Genomic DNA, 16,269 nt, shown 5'->3' with positions numbered 1-16,269 from the left:
GGGGAGGGTAGCTGGGGCCGTGCTCACAATTGTTCCGTGGCTTGGCGCACCGTTGCGGCTTTCCGGGTCTTTCCTGGTTTCCGGGCCTTTGGGCAAGGTGGCGGGCCACTGCGACCCAGTGACCCAGCAGCTCCTCCCGGCGGCGGCCTCCCTGCAGATGGATGTGGGCCCAGGAGGGTGAGGCCGGTGGCGTCGCCGCGCACTCCCGTCCCCGGAGTATGTGCCGTGCCTATTTTCGGGTAGGTCGGGGAGAAAGAGTTAGAGGCGGATGAGTTCGGGCGTTGCGCGGAGACCCTCACCGCCGTCTCCGAGATGTGATTTGTGCCGCGGTGAAGCTCTGGAGATAGAGCGACACCGGCACGTTGTGTCGACCGGAGCCTTCCGGCGTGGTGGGAGAGGAGAAGGGCGAGGATCTGGTGCCAGCCACGGTCGGATATTAGAAGGAGGCCCGCTCCGCTGTGGTGCTCCTCTTCGACGTTCACCGCCTGGATGTGCTGGCGGGGGGTGCTCCGCGGAGGCCCCGCTAAGCTCTGTGAGACGCCATCTTGAATCCAGGCGCGGCGGGGGGAGGGAGCGCGTTCTAAGACCAGCGCTGGCGTCTAGGGGGCCGGAGAGTCCGACCCCTCGAGCAGGTTTTGTGCGGGATCGCCTCACACACCGCTGCGTGCTTCTCAGCGGGCTGCTATCTCGCTGGAGCCGGAGAAAAAAGATTCGGAAACGGCGTCTCGGCCGGAGCCCGGCGAATCAGCCTCTGCTCGCCATCGGCTCCAGGCCACGCCCCCGCAGGTACATCATAACCTTGTTTCTTTTCAAATAGCTGTTGGGCCCCCTGACATTCCAAGTAACTATCTTAAGGTCTCCCATGGCTCATATCGTTTTCCTGGGGTGTAGGCTCGCACCCCAACTGCACACACCCCCGAACTACAACAAACCACTGCACACAACCCCTTCCCTCCGCCCTCCACACCTAACCCCAACAAGTGCCCAGCTCCATCCCTGGATCTCAGGCTCCCCCGCGTCCAGGGGAACGTCCAGGCCAGGACCCCAGCAGGGTGTCACCATGCTATCGGTGACCTAACTAAACGTCTCGTATTGGGGATGCGAGGGCCGGCTCCATGAAGCTCCCATACTGATACCAAAGTTTCTAGTGCAAACGGATCATGCATATATCTATAGCCCTGGAAACACTCCCCAACAGGTTATATCCTGTGCTATATTCAAGTCCCATTGTCATAGGCTACGGCACCCTGGGTGCCCCAGACACATGTTACTTATCTCCGCCTTCTTCTGTCTGTATACCCGGTTCTTGGGGGCAACCCTGCGCATCCAACCATCCCATGGCGTCCTCCGGGGTTTCAAAAAACAAGGTTCTGCTCTTGTGGAACACCTTCAATTTTACTGGGTAGATCAACATGTACTTGTGGCCCGCTTCCTGCAATCTTCTTTTCACGGACCCAATGTTCATGCGACGGCGCTGCACCTGCAAGGTGTAATCCGGGTACGCCGTTATGTTTGCCGACCCTCTTTTTATTGTACCACCCTTCCGAAAGTGTTCAAGGATTTTTTTGCGGTCACGGTAATTTAGGATCTTAGCTATCACCGGCCTGGGAGGGTTTCCCGGCAGTGGCTTTCGCATCAGGGCCCTATGCGCCCTCTCCACAGCGAACCCCTGGGACAGCGCCCCTCCAGATATCTCCTGCAACAGCATTGACTCGATGAATTCCGTGGGGTTAATTCCCTCAGCACCTTTCCGGCAATCCAACGATACGAATGTTGTTTCGTCGGGCGCGTCCTTCCACCTCCTCCGCCCGACAATCCAGATTGTGTACTCGTTGCACTAGGGCATGGAGTTCCAATTTATGGGCTGCACAGTCCGCTGTGTTCGGGGCCACCTCTTTTCCAGGGTACCCGTGCGTTCCGCTAGTGACCTTACATCTTGCCGGAGGAGACTCACCTCCTCCTGTACTGCCCCAACTTTTAGCTCAAGTGGCTCTTTCAGTTCGTTCATGGCCAGTCCCAGTTTAGTTTCCCAGGCCCCTTTCAGACCTGCAATTGCCGCCAGTACCTCCTTATTGCCCATAGTGTTCGAGCCCCCGTCGGGGGCCCTGTCTTTCTTCCCGGCTCCTTCACCGCCCGGTGGTGTTTTGGCATAGTCATCAAGTGTGGCTTGCTTGCCCTTCGGTCTCACCGATTTGCTGGACATCTTGATGCGTCGGGAACGTATGGGCAGGCCCCACCACATGTGGTCCTCAACCCGGGCAAACTAGATCACCTGAAGTGTCAGGGCCGCCCCAGGAGTATACTCAGACTGCCTATTCTGCTCCTGGAGTGGGTTGTGTCCTCCCACGTGTTCATGCGAGTTTATTCCTTCCACTTAGTTCTCGACCTTCAGCTCCATTCGAGTCGGGTCAACAAACGCACTTCCCGGTCCTTATGTGGTACCCCTGGCGTCTATACTGCCACTATGTGTATACCACAGGCCCCACAGCAAGATTCCGTCCTCACCCCCCAACTGTGGTGTTATGCAAGGTTTCACATTAGATCTGCCTTAATGGCAGGCCGCATCGTAGGTGCCCCAAGGATCCAATATTGCCATTCGAGCATACTGTAACCCTCCGCCTGGTGATTTGCTGGCATACACTGGGGGGGAGGTCTCTCCTTTTATCCACCAGTACAGAGGGCATCCGAGCTCCTGGGTCAGGAGGGGCACTATGCTACCTCTATGCTGCCATCAATGCCCTCCTTGAAGCACAGCGCCTCGCCCGTGGTCAAATGTCCCAGCGTAGCACAAAGCACGTTATTGAGACTGAGGCCACATGTCATGCACGTACACTAGGTACTACCATCGCGAGGGGGAGGGGGGGGCAAGGCAATCTCCGCCTCCCCGCCCACAACGCGCTCCGTCGCTCCAGGGCGCTGGGGACCGCAGGCATCCCACAGCTGGTTATAACTCCGGGGGCAGGCTCCCGGGTATGCAAGCGTCTGGCTAGTCCTTTCGCGGACCCCTCGCGCCCAGTGCGGCCAATACCTCAGTCTCCTCGCCGCCGGAGGAGGATGCGTCCTCTGCCTCCGTCCTCTCAGGTGCCCCGGAATGGGGTTCGATGAAGGCACACTCGCCCGCCGAGCATCGGGCTCCTCACAGCCCCGCTCCAGCAGGCATCCCAGGGCTAAGGCGCGTCGCTGCGCGCCACCTTCCTCATCTGCCGCAGTAGCGCAGCCCCTTCAGTGCTGGCCTCTGGAGCCTTTGTTAGCTCCCCTCAGCCACCATTTTGGGGGTCTCGGCCCCACTGAATGCCAGCCCGGCAAAGCCCACAGGACGGTCCTCGTCTAACGTTTGGGCTCGAACTTTGCAGGGTGTCTGCACCTGGTATTCCGCAGCCAGTATGCAAGGTTCCAGGGCCTAAGTGGTTATATTTAAGCACTTTAATGCAGGATCGGACCCCGCATCTCGGGAGCTCTCTCAGAGCTCGACTGCTCACATGGCTCTCGTAGCCACACACCCCTGAGTTCACTGTTATATTGTGACCCTGGAGTGCTCTGTGATTACCTATTGCCTGAATCTAGACTCCCTTCTGAATACCAAACTGATGCAAACCAAATTAACGATTGTGACGCATACCCAACTGATGTAAACCAAAGCAGTTGGCATGAAGAGACTTTAAAGATCCCACCTGAAGGAGGTGATTATTATATAGTGGGTAACAACAGCCAGCCACACGAAGGGGAAACATCTCGAGAAGGAAACCCAGACCACTATTGCAAAGCCAAAAGGGATGCAAACTAAGACAATTCATAAACAGGGTTGCATAAACCAAAAGACAATAACTGAGCATAACAGAGTGTGTGAAGAATATTGCCCAGGTGTAGAGAATGCCTTAAACCCACATTGCCAAAGCCAAAGAAGTGTGAAGGAGAGCAAGAGTTATCAGCATTTGGTTAACAATACAAAGGTGGAACAAGATTGGCAGGAGGGCTGCCCTTCTGATAAAAGAGGTTTAGGAGGAAGGAAGCATTGCCTGTCTTGCGTGTGGCAAACACTTGGGTGTAGTAAACAGCACCAGTGTGATTCTTGTTTCACTTAAAAAAGTACTCAAACCTAATTGTGTGAAGCAGAAGACATTGTTAAAACCTTTGAAGTGGACCCATACCACATGTATTGAGAGTTGGTAGCTCGACCTGGCAATGGAGTATACCAGGTCCTAGAACTTTGTACCAATTGATCTGTTTTGGCAGGGGAGTATACCCGAACAGAGAAATTTAGTAGTTTGTCTTGGCTGACAGGAGAGTATATCAGACCGAGAGCTTTTGTAACCATTGGTCCTGTTCTGGCAGGAGTACCTGGCATGAGAGAAAACCAGGTGGAAACTCAGGAATTACTGTGGTGGGGTAAAGCTTATGATGAAGTAATTGGATAATCACTGTAGTGTTTTTGGTGAAGTAGTACTGAAGCTAAAGTGGTGCCAAAATATCCTGACAAAGACATTTGTTTTGAAACCAATGAAGTTCTGAAATATTCTTTGTTGATGACAAACGGTTTCAAAATCTTTGTTGAAGTATGCATTGTTGATGACAAGAAATAGTCTGAAGACATTGGGCCTCATTATAACTGTGCTGTTCCGGAAACAATGGTGCTGGTAAGCTTACCGGCATTGTTTACGGACTGGCAAAGTACAAGTCTGCGGGCGGGTTGCCTTTCCACCCTCCTGGTCTGGTCTGGCAGGTGGAACAGCACCCGCCTGTAGACTTCATGGAAGCACCGGCACCGTTATTCACTGTGCCGGTGCTTTCATGGTCCGAATTCCCATTGAGTCTGATAGGACTCAATGGGAATGGGGACTAACAATTACTGCCGCCTGACTTACCAGACCGCCGGGGCTGTAATGCCCCGGTGTTTCCGGGAAGTCAGGCGGCAGTAACTCATCACGAGTCTGGCAGCAGCCTACCGTTTTTTTATGGCACCGCTACAACCAGACTCTTAATGAGGCCCATTGACTACAAGTGAAAAGAGGAAAGCTTTGTTAACATTTGTGAATCACCTTTGGAATCCAAATTGGAACTTTGTGTTGTCGAGTTGGATTAGAAAGAGAACTGAAGTGCATCTTTTCGTTATACTACAGGGTTTCCTTATCCTTTATGAACATTTAAAGAAAAGTCTGCTTGAATCTGGGGAAGGGGAGTTCTCTGACGTTATTAGAAGAAGCAACTATAGTGGTGTAAATTATACTGTTATATTTGTTGTTGGTAAATTGCCATATATTTCCCTATTGATTTATTGTGTATATATAAGTGCGAGGGACAGAAACATTTTGTTAAAGTGTTTCCTTTTAGTTTATTTTAGGCAGTGGAATCCTTATCAGGATAGGGATAGTGTGGTGTTTATCCGACATTTTGGGTTAATAAAATAGCATCTTTTGTAAAACCTTCACAAATGTGTCAGTTTCACATTTCTGATCCTTCACAAGTGACTTTATTTTACAATTGCGAGTGTCAGGAGTTCAGGTTAGACTGTTCTGATGAGGTGATTATGTGGTTGTCATACCATGGACCTGGAGAGGCATTCCTATGTCTCTGTGACCAGCAGTGTCCTCAGGCCAAGTCACTCAGCCAAGTTCAGAAAGTCTAACTTCCGGAAAGCACAACTCCCAGCCTGGACAGAGTCCTCTACAGTTCCAACAGGAAGAGAACATGTTGAAAATCCACATGCAGGTACCTAGGGTCAAGAAGGACATCAGAGAACCCATCCCTGTCCCAGGCTGCCTGTACTTTGTCAAGAGATTGTAAAGAGAAGGACAACTTCTTCCCCAACCCCCCTTTTCTACTAACAGAAACGCTGATCCAAACTCTGAGGATGCATTTGCTGGCTGCAGCTCATGAAGATTACAGGGAACCCCACACACGTACAGTCCAACCCCCTATGTGGACTTTCATGGGGAACCCGCTCCCCATCTCTACTTAATATTCATAGGGCAAAAAGAACTGTAATCCCTCCCTGCGGTACAAGCAATGGGAGAAACCTTCACACTGAGCTCCAAGCCTGAGAAGGGGTTCTTCAGCCTCTCCACTCCTCAAAGGGCAGTTTTAGCATTCAATTGGGGCTTACATGAGTCTGCTTCATCGTATTTCTATGGGGAGTGCTACCAGCAGCTGATCTGGAGAGGGAGAGCAGCAGCTGCCACTCATCCAGTAAGAGAATGTTCAGGACTGTGGTCCAGGATGGCTGCTGTCCTCTTTAAACAGTTCCTCCAGAGGGGCATATCTACACATTCTCCCCTCTACTAGGCTTGGGTAGATCTGTCAACTGAGTACCCCCGCCGAAGAAGCTGAAGGGCTGCAGCCCTTCATGCCAAGCATTATATAAAGTGCTAGCTCTGGACAGTGTTAGAAGAGAGTTTTGGAACTTCAAAGTAAGTGCTTGGAGATGGAGAAGGAGAAGGAGTCTTGGAGGAAGCTGGTGGCAAGAGCAGAAGAGTTGGAGCAGGAGAAAGAAGGCTGTAGAATGGCGGCCAGAGAGCAGGAAAGGAGGCTAGAGGTGATAGAAAGTCAGGCGGGGGAATGGAGGAACAACAGAAGGAGTGAAGTGGTTGGAGGTAGAGATAAAGGAGAGGAAGAAACTGACATCAAAGGTAAGAAGGGGGAAGTATTAAGGAGGTTGGTGGCAACATCAAGGGAAGAGGAATGCGTATTGAGGAGGTTTGAGGTGTCATCAAAGGAGAGGAGATGGACTGTAGTTACGAGAAGGTTGGAATCCACATAAGAGGAAGAGTGCATTGAAGAGTATATTAAGGTGGTGGTTGGAAGGAGACCTGAGTAAGAGTGTATTGAACTGTTCAATGTCTTAAAATTGTGGCAAAAATGGCCGTGAATACAAAATATTGCGGCAAAAAAGCTGTGGTTTTGCCGTCACAATCATGTAAAGGATGCAGGGGACATGTCCGCAACCCCCGGACCCATTATACCATTTAAGGGGAGCCGGGGACACCCCTGCAACCCCGCTCCCCTTAAATGGTATAATGGGGTACACCTTTAACGGGCCAAATCATTTTTGCGTGATTTTTTTTACCCGCAACATTTTTGCTGCTATTTTATTACCTGATACCTATTGAAGAGGTGGTTGGAACAAGAGTTGAGGAGGTGAGGAGGATAGAGATGGTCTGAGGTGAAGATGAACCAAGAGGTAGTAAAGAGAGGGAACCATACCCAGAGATAAATAGTTTTACTGGCGGTTGAGTGAAAGTAAGAGCAGTTGGCGGAACATCAGGGATATGAAAATGAAAGAGGAGAAGATGAGATTGTTATCACTTGTCGAGAAAGTAGATGAGAATAAAGGTGTTTGGTACTAGAACCAGGACCCTAAGACAGGGAAGTGGCAATGAGCAGCAGACATAGCCTTTTGAGCAGCTACGGCAGCCTCCTGGTATAAGATGCTGTTACACCACTTGCTCCTGCTATTGTGAAGGCCTAAAGTTCCAACACGCATATCAGGAACCAAGAAGAACAAGGTGAGACTGAGCGATAGAGAAGGTAGGATATCTAAACATTTGAACCCCTAAGATTTTTGTTTGCATGCCGCGATTTTGAACCATGGAGAAAACCATACTGTGAAGTGTTGGTAAGGACAGTCAAAACCCCCTCATCATCCTGGTCTTAAATCCCTGAAATGTACCTGGTGTGTTGTGTCCTAGACAGGTTACATAGAGTTAAGACACATGTTGTTTGCCTGTGTTTGGATTTGGTTCAGGGTTGAAGTAATGTGGTCCAATGGTGGTGAGCAACTGCCTGAAAGTCAAATGTATAATTCAGTATTGTCTGCATAACTGGGGTATTCTTCGTTTGATAAGCTGAGGCTGTTTCCCAGAGGAAGCATATTGATATTGAAGAGTGTAGGGCAGTGGTCTTCAAACTGTGGGGCAGGCCCCCCTAGGGGGTCCTGAAGGATGTTCAGGGGGCACGAGGCACTTCCAAAAGGAAGTACAGGGATTGCTTGTAATAGGAAATATAAGCAGGTATAGTATCTGGGGGGCCCAACAATAATATGTATACTCCAGGTCGGCTTAGGAACATATTTACTCAAGGGGGGTGGGGAGCTCAGCATAAACAAGATTGCACACCACTGGCATAGGAGGAAGGATAGAGCCTTGAGGGACAGAAACATTTGATGGGATGGGATGGCATGCATGAGATAAAGGTCTCAGCAAACGTTGATGTAACTGTTAGATGAAAGATTTTAATACAATTAAGCCTGGAGGCATAATGTGAACCACTTGGGTGAAACTCTCAAGTAGAATTTGATGGTCTAGGTTGTTGAAAGTGGTGGCAGGGTCAAGTAGGACGAACAGCGCACACCTGTTGGAGTCAACGATTCAACAGAGGTCATCAACCACTGCCACTATGGCTTTTTTAGTGCATTGTTTTGATTGCAATCCAGATGGAAGTTTTTCAAACATTTCGTTAGTTTCAAGGTGCAACTGGTGGTAACAGGTGGCTATTGATTTAATGACTTTTGCATAGAGTCCGAGGTCAGCAAACGGCCTGTACGTTGCTGGGTTTTGGGGATTGGGTGTCAGTGTCTTGAGCCTCAGTTTGATCCAGGCTTGTTTCAATTGGTCGTGGAAGGTGCCTTTAGTAAAGCTGAGGTTTCAAAGGTGTGAGATCAGGCCAAGTGGGGAGCCAATCTCTTTCACGAAGTGTGGGGAGCAACTGTATGAAGGAGAGAGAGATGGATTGGTGTTGCTGATTATAAAGTTATTCGATTGAGGGGTGATGGGTTAAAGGGAGATCTAAGGACATTGTTTGTCGGGAGTACAAGTACTAGAGATTTAGACAATGGGCCTCATTACAAGTCAGCCGGTCCAGAAACAATGGTGGCGGTAAATCCGCCGCCACTGTTTCCGGACCGGCTGATTCCGATTCCTGCAGGTGGGAGGTGTCACTCCCACCAGGTCTGACCTGGCGGAAGTAACACCACCCGCCTGCAGGCGGACATGAAAACACTGGCTATGTCATAGACGGAACCAGTGTTTCCATGGTCCCCATCCCCATGGAGTCCTATGGGACTCCATGGGAATGGGGCTTTACAGAATTCCACCTCCAGAATTACCGGGTCACAGGGTTTGTAATGCCCCGGTGATTCTGGCAATCACAAAGGCGGAATGGAATTACTGGCGGCAGCCTGACGGTTTTTCCGGAACGGCTACCGTCGGACTCGTAATGAGGCCGAATATGTCCTCTTGATTTTATCAATTTTTGGGAACCGTCCACATTGACCAAGCTTAAAAGCCAGAATGCGTGATTTGGGCGAATTTCGTCCGTTGGAAAATTTCGAGCGGCCGAAATGTTTGACCAAATCACGCATTCGGTCCTGGGGGCTGTGGGGGTCCCCCCAGCACCCTTGCTCACTATATTGTGAGCAGGGGTGGCCCCTGCAGCCATCCCAAAAAGCCCCAAAAAAAGGAGAGGAACCTCCAGCGCCAGTTCCCGATCACGGAAGTGAAAGGGAACAGGTGTTGCAGGGACATTGCGAGTCGACAGCCGCAAGGTAAGTAGGGGGATGGGGGTGTGGGGGTATGGGTGTGGGGCTAGGGCCAAGTCAGAAATGTTCAGGGGAGAAAAAAACTGAAGGTTTTTTCGGAAAAATAATCTTCAGTCCTTTCTCCCTCGAACATTTTGATTTCGGGCTTTCAACCCTGATCCAATTTTTGTGGTAAAACATTCACCAAGAAAATGCTCTTGGTGTAGCATTCCAGAATGTTAAAGTCTGCAACTATTTACATTTATCACCTTTTGCATGAGTTATGAGAGGTGACTTTTTTTACTAGTTAGATTTTACTATGTGCAGCGAAGTTCGGCGTTCCTAAGATCTTGTTTGATCGTTGACAATTTACACTTTTTCTCTCATTTGGTCCTTTGAAAGGTACTCAACCTTCAGAATGACCATCATGTTGCAAACACAACATTTTCAGGTCAAATGTAAACTTTTTAGGAGGATACATTTGATCTACAGTATCCTTAATGGTATATATTATCTAAGGGAATTGCAGAGTTTATCAACCGTGACGGCCTATGATGACTTCATAATACTACAGGTGTTGAGAGACAGCCTGCTTCTTCCTACATAGCCTTTCAGGATGGTGGTCAGGAACGTGAAGAATTCTGTGGACTACTAACCTTGAGCCAAAATGCTAGAGTTTCCCGAGTGGCAGCATGTAGATGCTAAGCAGCGGTGGTGCCAATGGGGAGCCATGGGGACTCCAGCAGTGACTGGAGTTGGGTCCAAGAGAAACGCAGCTAGCTTCACTCCTAGTGCTCTGTCAAGATGGAATAATCTGAAACGGATCAATAGGGTTCCTGATTCGTCAGTGGCCACTTGAACTCTGACAGTTAGTGTGGTGTGTAGGGGTAGTGTTAAATATGGCCAACCAATCTAGTAGAAACGCCAGGGTCAAGGAGTTCTCATTTCAGACAAGGGTGATATGCTTACAAGGATGGTTGATAATGGTCTTAAGTCCTTCCCATTGTGAGTCACCCGAGTAGTACGTTTTAAAAACGCAGGTTCCTTGGTTTTTTGGTGGGGAATTGCATTATTTATTATAGTGGATTGTCCAAAGTCTCTGTGCATGTTTGTACCTTTTGCAAAAGTAAGGTTATGTACCATGTCATAACGCAATCAGATCCAACAGAATCAGATCCTAATTCTAACAGTCTTCTTAAGTTGTCAACTGGTCCACCCACTTAGCAATCAGGGTGGTTTCAGTTCCTCTCCTGGGTCGGAAACTGAATTTGTGAATGAGGAATAGAGTGCAAGATTCTAGATACAATAGGATTTGTCAGAGATCTCCATTTTACATTTCTTTTCATCAAGGGTATGTTTGATATTGGTCTGACACTGATAAGATATGTTTTTTGGGTTTAGGTTTATTAGATGCTCAGTTACCTGGGCTTTTTTGAGGTTGGATGTGATTTCTTGTTTGGACAAAGAACAGATGATGAGTGAAGTTTTTGTAAGAGGGTAGTACAGAGATGGTGGAAGCGCTGGATCACAACAAGTTATTTAAGCAAGAGTCGGGGTCAAAGCAGAATTGCTGCAGAAAATGTTTTTGCTCACAGTTTTGGTTTGGTCCTTGATTGACATCTGTTTTAAAGAACTGCACTTTACATTTGGGGCTGTCGTACTTGAGAGCATTCAAGGTAGATGACGTTGGTGTTTGTTTATGTACTAACTCTTGGCCTACATGAAAGCTGCTCGGTTGTTCACCTGGTCTTCTAATGTTTTCATGCGGTTTGCTGTTGGAGGGTCAGCTCTTTTAAATTGTTTTCCATTCTCTTACCATCTTCTGAAATGTTTCTGGTATCATTTTGCATTGTTGTCACTTAATTCTTCTCTTGTAGCTCCTGGAGTGAAGCAAGTAGTGTGATCATTAAACTACCGCACACACAGGGGTCAAACTGCTAGAAATTACACGGGTTCATCATTGTTTGCACAACTACAAGCAAATGTGTGTGTGAATTTTCTCTTTCTCCAAGGTGCGGTTGGACATCTCCCTTTCTTACATCGGTATGGAAGTGCCTGAGGAGAGCCGCGATGGTAAGAGTCCCCTCCACTGGCATGACGCCTCTTGCCAGAGAGCAGCAGGAAACGAGTGCTGATTGCATCCTAAGGGAGTTGCATGTAAGAGGGCTCAATTTGGGGAAATGAGGAAGGTTTAGCAGGACTTACTCTCAGGGATGTTGTAGGAGTGCTTCCTTCAGATTTGTTTGGAATAGTATAAGGGTCCTGTTTGCATGGAATTGTGACAGAATGTTGGCTGGATGGTATGTGAGGTCTGGTTGAAGGGGTGATGTTGGAGCATTTACTGCAGGTGATAATGTTTTTCCCAGAGGGAATCATCAAGGAACTTATTTGGAAACCAGATGATCTTTCTATTGCAGAGGAAACGCCACCTCAAGACCATTCAGAAGGCCCAAGTCTGGCTGCTTCGGAGGAAGAAGAGAAGACAGCGGAGACCGTACTTGTTCTAGAAAGTAAGAGTGGCTTTTGGGGCTTTCTCCTCTGGAGTGGGAAGCCAGAAAAGAAGGAGCAAGGGTGCTAAACTGCCTGCCTTTGGTCACAGCGGACCTGTATGTCACACTCATCCAGAGATTCCAAACATCCCCTGGCCAGCTCGGCCATCTATCGTGGACTTCAGAGCGCTATTTGGTGGAGCCGAACCGGGCCAAAGTTGGCTTCATAGTTCATTAACTGACACCTGCAAAGCGGCCACTTGGGCATCACTCAGGTGTAGTAAACAGCACCAGTGTGATTCTTGTTTCGCTTGAAGAAATACTTAAACCTCAACATCAACATCAACATGACCCATTATCTTCTCTGGCAGGAACATTCTTTCCTGGTTTTCCTACCGTATCAACATATTCCTTGTGAGATTTATAGGTAATTTTGGCTCAAGTATGTCAGTTTGTGGAATATGGGCCTCATTACAAGTGTGGTGCTCCGGAAACAAGTGTGCCGGTAAGCTCACTCGCACACTTGTTTGCGGACCGCCACACTACAATTCTGCCTGCTGGGGAACCTGCGCGCAACAGGTCTGACCCCGCCAAGCGCATAAGCCCTGGTAGGCAGAGTCGTCACGGAAGCACTGGCACCGGTGCTTCCAGGAGCCCATTCCCGTGATCGGACTCCACGGGAATGGGCACTAACATTTTCCGGCACCCAGCTTCCCGGTCCACAGGGAAAGCACTGGCAGGGTTACCGCCAGATTCGTAATGAGGCCCTATGTCCTCGTTTAATATTATTTTATGGGTGGAACAAAATGAACATTATTCTATTAAGGAATATTATTGATACTACTTTCATCACCTCAGGCCTTCTGAGACCAAACCTGTGAATGCAGACTGTTAACATGTTTCACTAGCAGGCACTTAGCTTGCTGAGCTGTCTCATCAATGTGAGCATAACGCAAAGGCTGCTGGAAGGGATTTGATATGTTACCGGAGCAGCTAGCTAAATGCACACACGTTTACCTTCATGACATGTTCAGTGTCTCTGCATCTAGAGAAGCGTGTTTTCAATCTTGTGATATGTCTTAAAATGGATATTTTGTGATCCTGATGACACTGTATGTGGGTGATCAAGGTGCAGTGACTCAGAGTGGAAGCTGCTTGCTTTTGAACCAGTCAGACTCTCTATCTCTATGACTAGGAACAGGCCTCGGTCTGTAATGAGCACTCCATTGCTGCCGGTTAAACAAGGGTGCCTCTTGCAGAACTTAAGCAGGCTGGAATGGAGGTAATGCTAAAGTCAGTTAAAGGGAGCCTGTGGCTTCTATTTGCAATCTGCCACCACAAAAATAGGCTAGCAGGCAGGTAGTCTAAGATACAGTTTTCTTTGAGTATTGGTTCAGGAATTTTTGGGGCATCTCAGCAGTTTAGGCACAGAAGATAGCAGCAACTTCCTTCTAGTCCATCATCTTCTGACTTTTGACTTGGCCATACTGTGACAGGTGCTGCTAGAAACTGCCCAAAGCCCAGGACATATCGATCAGTAATACAGACAGAACAAAATATCCCATCCTGTGCCCAGGCTTACAGATAAGGGGTGTATTGGCCACTTTTACTACCTAAAAATAGGCAAATACTCCCCAAAAATAAAATTAGGGAGTAAAAATACTCCCAACAAAAAATGGTAAACAGACATACATGACCTTGTGCCCCTGCTTTCACTCACACAGCTGCAGCTCATGGATATGTTTGGACTAGCAGTGCACATAGTGCCACAGGAAAAAATTGCTAGTATTACTGCCTGATAGGAAGTAAACATATCTTTTAATGTGGATGAAAATTATAATTGATATATAAAGATATAATGCAAAGATATAATTCTTACAAAAACATTTCTGTGTCCCATTTAAAACATATTTTACTTAAAATACTCACATTGGGCACTGGACCTACATGTTTACTCCCTAAAAATCATTTTTACTCCAACTTTTAAAAAAATGGGGAGTAAAATACTCCTACTTCAAAATCCTAACTGGAGAACTGCTTGCACAGTGTTTTTAACAAAGTCATTTTCCTCGTTTGCACATTACTCATGCATTTTTCCCTATGGTAGCTTTCATCAGATTTTTATATATGATCTGTGTTTGGGGGGGTAGGAGATTGAGGGGTAGTGGGTGGCAAGGTTATAGTAGTTCCTAAATGTAAGCCAATTGGAACAATAAACTTTGTCAATATGAAAGTAAAGCAATAGAGAAAATTGAACTCTGCTCTCAAGGGTATTTAATATAATACATCATTACTTTATTCAGGGCACATTTAAAACAATCTTTCACCTCATGCAAGGCCTGGTGGTTGCCCACGCCACTACGTTCATGAACTTTACTGCATTTACGACTATGGGCTCTCTAAGAATTGTCAGTGAGCAAATAGCCTGAAAATGATGTAGAGGAGCCTGGAGCTTGCATTAACTGTTTTGTATAGTGCTACTATGTTGCCTCCTGGCTGTTTCAGAGTGCCCCGACACTCGCGCATGCAGCAGTGCCATAGACGGTCATGTTCAGACCACGAAAGTAAACAGAATGAGCAACAATGCACACCAGTGACTTGGTGTGGCCCTTTGGCCCCAGGCCCTCACACCCAGAGAAGGCCATACGGTCTCCTCCTCGAGCACCCTTGACTAGTCTGTTCTCTAGGCAGAATAGCCAGATGGGCCTCAAGTATGATATGATATGGCATTTATAACACGGCTATACACTAGTGTTTCAAGGCACAACGAGGCAAGGGAGGGGGAAGACCTAGACAATGAACTTACGAAGCTAGGTGACATTGGGCCTCATTCCGAGTACGGCGCTAACCAATGGCGCTATTAACGCCTTGGTTGACGCCGTACCCGGACCGGCAGCGCCTTGGTGGATGGCGGAATTACCGCCCCATTCCAAGGTTGGCGGGGCGGTAATTCCCCATTCACCAAGGCTCTTCCCCATTCCCAAATGAGCCCCCATAGGGCTCAATGGGAATGGGGAAGATGCAAATAACGGTGACCGTTCATTACGGTCACCGTTCATTACGGTCACCGTTATTGGCTTGGAGGCCCCTTTGCGCCCTCGACTTTAACACCTGCTCAAAGCAGGCGTTAAGGGCGAGGGCGCAAAGGGAACTCAGAGCATGGCGGTAAGGGATCACCGGTCTCGTTACCGGTGGCCGCTATCCCTTACCGCCATACTCGGAATGAGGCCCATTGAGATTGCGCAAGTGCAAGGGAGGGGGGAGGGAAAAAGTGCGAGGGGGAGGGGGCAGTGCAGTACATGGGATCAACAGAAAAATAATAAATAAAACCAATAAATAAAAACCAATAAATAAAAAGTGTGCGGCCTGCTGGTGGCAAGTGCAAGGGTAACTGCAGACATCAAGTGTTTAGTGCTGGTAGGGGACTGTAGGGGTGAAGAAACAGCCCCTGAGTGCAAGGGCTGCCAGGGGGCAGTGCGGGTGTGCAACTGGCAGGGAGGGGACCTGCGCCTGAGATCAGAGGGTAGCTAGCTGACAAGTGCAGTTTCGGTTTCAGCCAGGGGTTCAGCAGGGGAGAGGAAGAGAGAAAGCAGAAGCAAAGAGGCAGGTCTTGAGGTGCTTCTGGAACCAGAGATGGTTCTCCTGTCTGCTCAAGTTTCACAGAGGCAGGGAGGCTGTTCCAGAGGGAAGCCCCAGCCAAAGAAAGAGATCTACCACCAACGTTGCTTGGAGAAATGACTGACCCTGGGGGAGTTGGAGGCGGATGAGCGAAGAGCTCCAGAAGGAAGATATTTGCGAAGAGAGAGTTGAAGTTATTGAGGCCCCAGAAGGCCTTGTGGACAATGCAGAGGGTTTTGAACTTAATCCTCACCGCCACTGGAAGCCAGTGCAGGGATTTCGGTCCTGGAGCGATACGATCCCTGGGCTTGAGGCCAAGGGCAAGTCTCAGTCCTGTTTTGAATGAGTTGCAGAGGGCGGAGAGTAGAGGCAGGCAGCTTTAGAAAGAGGCTGTTGCAGTAGTCCAGCCTAGAGAGAACCAGAGCTCTGGAAACAATGAGCTTCTGGGGGAAGGAGAGGAAAGGAAGAATACTTGTTAAAAGGTGGCAATAGGGTGAATGGCAGACATTTTTCAGTGGCTTTGCAGACATTTTTAGGAGTTTCATGGATGTTTTGGGAGAGATTATTTGTGAGTTTTTATGTGTATATATTAATGTTTTCTGTAATGCGATTTCTGTGTGCTCATGTTTTGTGAGACCATTTATTTTCTTGGAG

The 16,269-nt window shown here is 48.4% G+C and overlaps 1 protein-coding gene across 2 annotated transcripts in view; it reads left to right on the top strand.

Moving 5' to 3' along the window:
- The window catches only part of CFAP119 (cilia and flagella associated protein 119), a 306,589-nt gene that overhangs the window by 263,582 nt on the left and 26,738 nt on the right, over positions 1–16,269 (top strand). For both annotated transcript variants that reach the window (XM_069651633.1, XM_069651634.1), the window contains 2 exons: positions 11,521–11,581; positions 11,926–12,018. In XM_069651633.1, the coding sequence (XP_069507734.1) occupies positions 11,521–11,581; positions 11,926–12,018 (154 nt within the window). The remainder of the gene's footprint in view (positions 1–11,520; positions 11,582–11,925; positions 12,019–16,269) is intronic.

The sequence above is a fragment of the Ambystoma mexicanum genome, chromosome 3p, assembly GCF_040938575.1.
Source record: "Ambystoma mexicanum isolate Mex_15411 chromosome 3p, UKY_AmexF1_1, whole genome shotgun sequence".
Lineage (NCBI taxonomy): Eukaryota > Metazoa > Chordata > Amphibia > Caudata > Ambystomatidae > Ambystoma > Ambystoma mexicanum.
The sequence above is the reverse complement of the archived record's forward strand: the minus strand, read 5'-3'. Positions and strand labels throughout refer to the sequence as shown.